Source organism: Sinocyclocheilus anshuiensis, unplaced genomic scaffold, assembly GCF_001515605.1.
Source record: "Sinocyclocheilus anshuiensis isolate Anshui unplaced genomic scaffold, SAMN03320099.WGS_v1.1 scaffold491, whole genome shotgun sequence".
Classification (NCBI taxonomy): domain Eukaryota; kingdom Metazoa; phylum Chordata; class Actinopteri; order Cypriniformes; family Cyprinidae; genus Sinocyclocheilus; species Sinocyclocheilus anshuiensis.
The window spans coordinates 9,834-19,888 of record NW_015551041.1 but is presented as its reverse complement, the minus strand read 5'-3'; the positions used below and the strand labels follow the sequence as shown (position 1 = coordinate 19,888).

At 37.2% G+C, this 10,055-nt stretch overlaps 1 protein-coding gene across 2 annotated transcripts in view; it reads left to right on the top strand.

Annotated features, from left to right (window-relative positions):
- LOC107661437 (poly [ADP-ribose] polymerase 6-like) overlaps positions 1–8,782 on the top strand; it is an 11,906-nt gene extending 3,124 nt beyond the window's left edge. For both annotated transcript variants that reach the window (XM_016451014.1, XM_016451015.1), the window contains exons 4-23: positions 1,092–1,186; positions 1,392–1,452; positions 1,571–1,661; positions 1,735–1,801; positions 1,895–2,044; positions 2,447–2,585; positions 2,994–3,125; positions 3,318–3,413; positions 3,508–3,600; positions 3,717–3,842; positions 3,947–4,012; positions 5,472–5,539; positions 5,632–5,680; positions 5,761–5,873; positions 5,954–6,026; positions 6,142–6,211; positions 7,195–7,274; positions 7,491–7,554; positions 7,682–7,766; positions 7,868–8,782. In XM_016451014.1, coding sequence (XP_016306500.1) covers positions 1,092–1,186; positions 1,392–1,452; positions 1,571–1,661; positions 1,735–1,801; positions 1,895–2,044; positions 2,447–2,585; positions 2,994–3,125; positions 3,318–3,413; positions 3,508–3,600; positions 3,717–3,842; positions 3,947–4,012; positions 5,472–5,539; positions 5,632–5,680; positions 5,761–5,873; positions 5,954–6,026; positions 6,142–6,211; positions 7,195–7,274; positions 7,491–7,554; positions 7,682–7,766; positions 7,868–7,964 — 1,815 coding nt within the window. In that variant the 3' untranslated portion in view covers positions 7,965–8,782. The remainder of the gene's footprint in view (positions 1–1,091; positions 1,187–1,391; positions 1,453–1,570; positions 1,662–1,734; positions 1,802–1,894; positions 2,045–2,446; positions 2,586–2,993; positions 3,126–3,317; positions 3,414–3,507; positions 3,601–3,716; positions 3,843–3,946; positions 4,013–5,471; positions 5,540–5,631; positions 5,681–5,760; positions 5,874–5,953; positions 6,027–6,141; positions 6,212–7,194; positions 7,275–7,490; positions 7,555–7,681; positions 7,767–7,867) is intronic.
- Positions 8,783–10,055: the final 1,273 nt, after the last annotated feature.

Below are 10,055 nucleotides of genomic sequence, written 5' to 3'. Positions count from 1 at the left end.
GCGCTGTGTTTCGTTGTGAAAGCGAAACCACTTTGTTTGGCCTTCCAAACAAAGGTAGTTGTATTTACAACACTGTTCCAGAACACTTCAACCCAAATATTCAGATGTGTGCAGCACATTTTATGGAGGACCGTTTCCTGATCCTGGGAGAGTAGACTACAATGCCGGCTGTTCTGACTCAAAGACTGTAAGTACGTTTTTTATATTTAAAGAGTTTTTATATTTTATATATTTAAAGCGAGTTCTTTGGGCAGTGTAGAGTAGGGCTTGTTGTTTGCCATTTCTCCAATCACAAATGCAGACATGGTTTTATGTTTACGCGGCACGATGCAACGCAGCTCGTAAAAAGACAGTATAAGTAATCCATAATTATGTCCCCACTGGATGCAACGAATGCCTCGTTTATAATGGGTTTTCATGTTTTTGAATCATCGCTCCGGCCTGACGGCATCATCACAGTATGGTGAGGGGCGTAACATTTCTGTCACACGCTTGAGGTATTCGGCCAATCACAACGCACTGGATAGCTGGCCAATCACAGCACACCTCGCTTTTTTAGAACGACGCGTTTCAGAAAGGCGGGGCATAGAGGAGAAACAATAATGTACAGTATGTGGAAAATAATGTGTTTTTTGAACCTTAAAACGCATAAACACATTTCATTACACCAAATACACAAAATAATGTTCTTTTTAGCAGCATCATATGACCCCTTTAATGATAAAAAAATTACTCTGGTTCAGTAACATATTTGACAATGTTTGATGACATGATAATATATATTGTAAATAAATACATTTAAATGCAGTCTAAAAAATTTACAGAAGTAATAGTTTAGAAATAAATTTAATATAGATACAGTTTTATGTAGAACTCAAGACTCACTTCAAAAACAGGCACTGAAAAAAAACTGGGACATCAAGACAATTTCAAGCAAACAGAAACACGGGATGCACAAAATATTTTTGTAAGATTATAATATGCTTTCACTAAGTGAATAAAAAAAAAGTGTTGGAAAAAGTATAATTATCATCAATGGACATGAAATGTACCCTGAATTGACTCTTATGGCAAAGCCTGTTTCTTTGCAGGGTCATTATGCCACTGACCTGAGTCGACATCCACAGTTGGACATTGATGTTGGTGCAGTGAGGGACATCTATTCTGAAAGTGCCATTTCTGTCAGGTACATTTAGAGCCACAAAGCTTCTACAAGCCCCATGAAATGCTAATACAGTGTGTGAATAAAAGGAAATCAGTTGAGCTTGCATAAAAGGGTTACGTCATTTGTTAAGGTCATTGTTAATCTAATGTTTATTTTATTATTTTTATTATTGTCCCAAAAAGCTTCTATAACTTCTCAGACTTTGTGTCTACTGTCTATATTTCAGGGAGTATGAGACCATTGATGATGTCGATATTGATCTACACATTAACATCAGCTTCCTGGATGTAAGAGATCCACAGATACTGTAATATATTAGCTAGGATCTGCCTGCCACTGAAAATACATACGCTGATATGCATATTTACATAGCAAAAAGTTCACATGCCCTACGTATGTTTGCAGGAGGAGCTGGCATCAGCATGGAAGGTCACGAGGACAGAGCCAATCATTCTACGCCTTCGCTTCTCACTGTCCCAGTATCTAGATGGACCAGGTGAGTAATAAATGACTATGTCAGTTACAAAAGACAGGAAGCGACTCAACTGAAGCATCTCAACCTCTTCCAGAACCCACTGTGGAGGTGTTCCAGCCAACTTGTAAAGATGGTTTCTGCCTTGGGGTTCAGCTTAAAAGGTAAATAGTCTTTCTATTCTGTTTTGTACAGCGTGACATACTGTATATGCCTCGGTAATGATTACACCAACAAATATTGATGTCTTCTCCCAGAATTCTCAGCACGTTTATATCTAATCAATGGAAACATCTAAGCAATGAGTTCCTGAACGCCCAACAGAGGAAGAGACACAGCTGGTTTAAGGCTGGAGGAACTATCAAGAAGTTCAGGGCTGGACTTAGCATCTTCTCACCGATAACCAAGTAAGATTCAAAACACTCCAGAGAGTAAATGTACCAGATATAAAAAAAAAATTTAGATATATAATATGTATATTATGGGGGAGTTGTGGCCTAATGGTTAGAGAGTCTCAGATCCGGCAGGAATTGGAGGTGGGGGGAGTGAATGTACAGCGCTCTCTCCCACCTTCAATACCACGACTGAGGTGCCCTTGAGCAAAGCATCGAACCCCCAACTGCTCCCTGGGCGCCGCAGCATAAATGGCTGCCCACTGCTCCGGGTGTGTGTTCACGGTGTGTGTGTGTTCACTGCTGTGTGTGTGCACTTAGGATGGGTTAAATGCAGAGCACTAATTCCTAGTATGGGTAACCATACTTGGCCACATGTCACGTCACTCTCTTTATATAATTTTTTTTGTTCCTCAGGTGCTCCAGTGTTCCTCTGATTCAGGGCCCTGGGGTGAAGACAAGGCCAGCAGGACAGGAGTTGAGAGTGACCCGCTTGATGAGCCGCTCCATGTCCTGCACCAAAGGAGAACTGCACACCTCCAGCCCAATTGGACAAGTGCGTTTGAACATGCCTATATATTATAATGATGTATATATGTATCGTTTAGACTTTGGGGTCGGTAAGACGTTTTAATGTTGTTAAAATAAGTTATTATGCATATTAAGGCTGCATTTATTAAAATCAGTAATATTATGAAAAATCATTGCAATTTAAAATAACTGTTTTCGATTTTAGTATATTCTAAAATGTAATTTATTCCTGTGATGCAAAGCTGAATTTTCAGTATCATTACTCCAGTCTTCAGTGTCACATGATCCTTCAGAAATTATTCTAATATGCTGGTTTTGGTGCTCAAGAAATATTTATTTTGGTTATCAATGTTGAAGATATGTTTGTGGGAAACATTGTTTTTATTTATAAATATATTAAGCAATTTATGTCAAGTGATTGCTGTTTCAATAGACTGTGGCCGTCCCAGACTCGAGATCCACCGTGCACATCACCACCAGGCAACTCATTCAGCTCTTCTTCTCCTCACAAGCTCTCATTCACTGCAAGAGCATCCCAACCCTGGAGTACGGCTTCCTCGTGCAGGTAAACCTCAACAGATTTAAATGTAAGACTCTTCTAATATTTGCATAATGAATTGCAATTAGTCTTCTTTCTTGCAATTATTTGCATACTTGTGATTGTGATTGGCTGTTTCAATCGCAAATCTCTCTTTCTCTGCATCCTTTCCTTTTAATGATATTACAACCTAATTATCCATCTTCTTTTGTCCTCTAGGTTATGAAGTACTCAGAGCAGAGGATCCCCACTCTGAACGATTATTGTGTTGTCTGTGATGAACAGCATGTCTTTCAGAATGGTTCCATGCTCAAGGTACACAACAGATTCTTGGAAAACTCCATTAAAATACACCAGTAAAGCCATAAAACTATCATCTCAGTTTCTTTTGTGTACGTGTATTGTTCAGCCTGCTGTTTGTACGAGAGAACTGTGCGTGTTCGCCTTCAATACTCTGGGTGTCATGTCAGGAGCTGCAGAAGACGTAGCTACTGGAGCTGAGGTATCACACACACGTTTATATTGCTAAATGAAGTTATACCAGAGACTTCTATTGTTTATATATGACCTTTATATAAGATTAGTATTTTATATAATTTATATAATGTTTTTGTACAGGTAGTGGACCTGCTGGTGGCAATGTGTCATGCTGCACTTGAATCTGCCCGTAAAAGCATCATCTTTGACCCTTACCCCTCTGTTGTTGACCCTCATGACCCCAAGTCTCTGGCCTTCAATCCGAAGGTAGATACTTTATCAGATAAAATGAATAAATATCAGTTTTAGAATTTTCACATTTCATCTTTACAGTGACATTGAGACCTTCTTCATTAATTTTCCACTTATAGAAAAGAAGTTACGAGCGACTACAGAGAGCATTAGACAGCATTACATCAATCCGAGAAATAACACAAGTGAGTAATTCAAAGTTCAAAAACAGAATTACAAGATGTATACTCTGAATTCTAAGAAAAAAGTCTCAATTGCAAGATGTAAACTTGCAATAGCGAGTTAAAGGGGTGGTTCATTGCGATTTAACTTTTTTAACGTTAGTGTGTAATGTTGCTGTTTAAGCATAAACAGCATTGAATTTATTTAATACACGAGTTTCACAATTTGAGTTGAATTACTGAAATAACTGAACTTTTCCATGACATTCTAATTTATTGAGATGCACCTGTACAACAAGACAATACAACTTTGTTTACAATACAACCGGAACACATGCCGCTGAGGTGAGGGGCGGGACGTTTAGACATGCACTAGAGGCGGTTTAGCCAATCAAAACACACTGGGCTAGCTAACCAAGCAGAGCCCATCGCCTATTTCTGAGGGAGGGGCTTCATAAAAGCAGGAAATTGATTAGCGCGTTTCTCAGAGAAGGGACAGAGCGGTGTGGAATAAAGGTAAATTATGTGAAAAATGTGTTTTTTAAAAAACGAAGCATTAACACGTTAGACTGCACCCCATAAACACAATCAAACCTAGAAAAAAAACACTGAACCACCCCTTTAATAACTCGCAATTCTGAGGGGGAAAAAAAATAAAAATTGCAAGATGTAAATTCTGAATTCTAAGAAAAAGGTCAAAATTGCAAGATGTAAACTCACAGTTGCTAGTTAATAATTTGCATTTCTCAGGGAAAAAGTCCATATTGCGAGATATAAATTATGAATTCTAAGGAAACAGTTAGAATTGCGAGATGTAAACTCCGAATTCTAAGAAAAAAGTCATAATTGTGAGATGTAAACTCGCAGTTGCCAGTTAATAACTTGCAATTCTGAGAGAAAAAGTCAAAATTGCGAGATGTAAACTCACAGTTGCCAGTTAATAATTAGCATTTTTCAGGGAAAAAGTCCATATCACGAGATGTAAATTCAGAATTCTAAGAAAAAGTCTCAGTTCCAAGATGTAATCTCACAGTTGCCAAGATGTAAACTTGCAATAGTGAATTAATAACTCACAATTCATAGGGAAAATTAGAATTTGAGAGATGTAAATTCAGAATTCTAAGAAAAAGGTCAGAATTGGGAGATGTAAACTCGCAATTGCAAGAAATAAACTCATAATTCTAGGGGAAAAAAGAATGGTGAAAAATAGTGAAAATAAGCTTCCATAAAAAATAGCTTCACATTTTATAGACGCAGCGCTATTTGAGATATCAAGAATTCTTTTAGTGTTCTTTACATTATTGTCACCAAGTTTGAAGCAATTCTGGTAAATATAAGAAGCCGATTTCATAGCCTGTTGTAAGTGACACGCTTCCTGTTGCCAGTTGGTGGTGCTATGACTGCGACTCACAATAGCTACATCAGTGTTACACACATAGTCCTGGTCAAGGGAATGCGTGACACCTAAACTCATATTTTACAGGGCCCTTATGTTGAAATAAAGAAACAGATGGACAAACTGGACCCGCTTGCACATCCTCTGCTGCAGTGGTGAGGGAAACTCCGCTTCCTTTAATGGAATTCTCAGGTTTTCATCATGTTCCTGTTATCATAATGACCCTTAATCTTCTTTTTCTTCTCAGGATTATATCCAGCAACAGGTCTCACATTGTCAAGCTCCCCTCCAGCAGGGTAAGGGCGTTTGATCACATTATCTCTCAAATAACAGCGTGACTAAACCTTTATTTCATTCCTCCGTTTTTTGCTAACAGCAACTGAAGTTCATGCACACCTTCCATCAGTTCCTGCTCCTCAGCAGTCCTCCTGCTAAAGAGGCCCGCTTTCGCACCGCTAGAAAACTCCACGGCAGCACGTTCGCTTTTCAGTGGGTTTCAGTTTCATATGAGGTCATTTCATAATCACTGTTTAATGATTACTGATTAATCACTGGTTCTCTGTCTTCAGTGGTTCTCATATTGAAAACTGGCACTCTATTCTACGAAATGGACTTGTAAACGCCTCCTACACGAAACTGCAGGTACCACAGTTACTCTTATTGTGGTGAATGAAGAACTGTAGTGTGTTACCCACAGATTTTCTGCTTAGCGTATTGGGTCTTGGCTAATCTGCCTTCTTGTTCTCTTTGACACAAGCTGCATGGGGCGGCCTATGGGAAGGGCATCTACCTCAGCCCCATCTCCAGCATCTCATTTGGATACTCAGGTAAGAGTTTTAGGGCTCGTCTATAGAGTGCAACATTTTAAATAAACATGCATGGTTTAGACAATTTGAAAGACAAAGACATTTTGGACATGGTTGTATAATAGTAATATCATTGGGGGTCCGGTCCACATAAAATATGAAAGAGAAAGAAAAACAAAAGTATCATATTTTTAGAGTTGTCAAAATTAGTATGTTAACTAAGATATTAATTAAATATGTTTGATGCAATAATTCAGCATGTTATTTTCAACATGAATTTGATCTAAAAACTGTTCAGATATTATTGGTCAGATTAATTACAATAAATATAAATTATTTCTGTTTAAAAAAAATACTAATACTGGTCTGAGATTATGAGAATAATCACAATAAATATAAATAATAATATTTATTTTTCTCTAAAAACTGGTCAGATTATGAGATTAATCACAATAAATAAAAGTTGTTAATAATATTTTTTGAATAAAAAACTGGTCTGAGAATGAGATTAATCACAATAAATATATGTTGTTTGTAATATTACAAACAGCTTATATAATTAATCACAAAAAAATTATTTATTTCGAATTATTATTATTTTTCTGGTTAGATTGTGAGAAAAATCTAATATATATATACTGTATATAATTTATATTTATTGTTATTAAGGTCATTTACACATGTTATTACAGTATCACACACTATAAATGTATCTTTATGTATTAAAATAAACAGTTGCCTTCATATTTTAAAAAGGAGGCCTCTTGCAAAGGTATTAAAAAATGTTGAAAATCATTGCCTTGTAAATACTATGATATTTGAATACGTTAATCATTCTGTATGATATATATCCAAGTGCCATCAATACTGCCAGATTACTTTTATAAGGAAACTTGAGCATTTGATTGAGCAGCATTTGAAATCATTTGTTTTACTGCAGTGTTCATTTCTATCCATATAGCACTGTCATATTAGTTTTCACTGTAGACTGTATTTGTGTGCAGGAATGGGAAAGGGACAGCACCACATGCCTACTAAAGAGGAATTAGTACAGCACTACAACCGGGTCAACACTGTCTTACAGGTATTAACTCTGTAGAGACTGGACTGATATGGATGTATTACAGGTGCAATCTGTAGTTAATCAGACTAGGTGAGTCATCCTGATTGGAAACAATATAAGCAGAGTTATATGAAGCTTGCATTTGTGATTGCACTCATTTCACTAATTTGTAAAAGAAGATATTTACCATCTTCTGTTGTATGCATCACTGCTAAATGTGTAATTTTCCTTTTGCAGTGTCGACCCACAAAGTCAAGGTTTCTTCAGAGTCGAAATCTAAACTGTGTTGCTCTGTGTGAGGGTACGGGGTTATTCAATTATAACATTCAAACCTGAAATTAGCTATTTCGTCATTCACCAAAAATGGATGTAGTCATTTTTTTATGCACTATTCCTTTAAAGTTAACAAATTTTGTTTCTCTCAACAGTAATAACTTCCAAAGATCTACAGAAACATGGAAATATTTGGGTTTGCCCGATTTCTGATCACGTCTGCACACGCTTCTTTTTTGTGTGAGTATTTTCACACTTTATTACATTGTCTTATTACAAATTCTGCCTCTTTTGTCTCACAATGTGTCCCACAATTGTCTGTTTTGTCTGTCTTTCCTCAGGTACGAGGATGGCCAAGTAGGGGATGCTAACATCAACACACAGGATGTCCGGATACAGAAAGAGATATTGCGGGTGATTGGGGGACAATCGACCTGACTGACCTGTTTCACCACTGTGACGCTTTGAGACATTTTACAAGGGAACATATGAACTGATTATGGGAAATATTTACCTCAAACTAGGTGTTTCTGATGATGCTAGCCTCCAGTCAAGTTTGTCTTTACGTGGAAAGAAGGGAAACTCGTTTTGGACTTTTTGATAAACATTTTAGTAATTGATTTCTCATTTAGTCTCTATATCATTTTCGCTGCTTTACGTTTTTTCTACGTCATGAGAAGTGCAGTTAATTAGCATTGAATTTACAGCTGTTGAAAAAAGTCGAATTCCCATTTTGCCCACTGGGGGTCTCTATTGCCTAAGATAATAAAATATTGCATACAATAACTGGGGAATGAAAAATTCTATAAACCTGCCATTTTAAAGTGTTTACGTATACCGTTATGAACAATTCCGCATTATTAAGTACTGTTTGATATATGTATACTAGTGTAATGCGGCCATCAGTTCATTCAGTTTATTTTCATGAGAGTGTTGTGACGCCAATTACTTATGGATCTTAAACTTCTTAACATGAAATGTTAATAAGTTTGGTGCTGTGGACTAGAAGGCGTCGTGTTCTCATTTACTCTTCTGAGAGCTTCAAGCGGAGAAGACTGCCAATAAACGACACATTACAGACGAGAAATGTACATATGATTTTGTCAATCTGAAGACGTAAAACGAATCTGAAGGAGGGTCATGGTTTCATACGGCCTATATTTGTATGTCGGCAATTTTTCAATAAATTTAGCGCATGTTACGAATGAGTTCCTTTCTAAATGATGACAGAAGTTGGATAAAATGTGACCAAATGCTCCCACAATGACAGTAAAACTAAAATTACCTAAACTTCATAACGGCCCTAACAATGGAAACATCTTGTATAGGGACTGAATAGTCTTAATTAAAATCTAAACTTGCCAAAACGTTTCTATAAACGGCTGGTGGCTATCTTAGAAATATAATTAACTTTATATAAGCAATATACTGTATGTCGATGGAAAGTCCCCATAATGATGTAAAAATGCGCGCATACGGGCCTGTTGTCATACTGTTATCTGTCACGACCCCTAAAAAAATGAATAGTGTGTTGTATCGCACCGAAGTCCCAGAGGACATTTTGACTTCTCGGTTTAGGTGGCGGGTCTGTTCTCCTTTGAAGCAGAAACACATAATAATTCATAACAGTGTGCTACATCCACATGAGGCCCGCATCTGCTCCGAGACCCCTTACCCTCCCCTTTCCTATTTTATTTACTTACTTTATTTATTTATTTATTGGCAATTACATAGGCCTAATTGTAAATTATGGAAATATAAATACATTTACGGGGGGGGAAATTATGGAAATACATATAGTGTGTAGGCCTATATATATATATATATATATATATATATATATATATATATATTTTTTTGTGGAAATAAACTCATAATTTTATTTTGGACGTGTAAATGCTTATTGAGGGATTATTGGGGGAATGGTTATTGGGGATATATATATATATATAATATATATATATATATATATATATATAATATAACAGTTTAAGTCTGGCAAGGCAAAGTTTATACAAGTACCCTGATCATGTTATTCCTGTTTGTTTATCCATTTGAATTAAGGCAGAACCAGGATGTGTTCAAAATATGATAGAACCCTTGCTCACACAATGACTTCTTTTTAAAATCATTCATTTTTTTATGATATTGTGATTGCATGAATGAACAAGAGCAGCATTTACTTAACTTCTTAGCCTAGTAGTTATTCATATTGTAATATGTAGTTTGGCGATCTATTCTTTTTTCTGAAGGCCCTTCCCATCCCCGTGCTGATCGGGAGAGTCTGGCCAGGGTTTGACCACCTGCTGGCCACGGCTATGCAGCCTGCCAGCCTAGGAGGGGGCCGCCGAAGAAGGAGGCCCACGGCAGGACCGCGTCAGCGGCCTGTGCTTCTGGCCTCGGATAGCGGGAGAGAAGGTGAGTCCCCCTCCCAAAATCCTAATCTCTTCTATGATGTGTTCCAACAGGTGACGGGAGGGGGCTCATTTGGGAAGGAACAACGGGAGGACGACAGGCTGAAGCATGGCT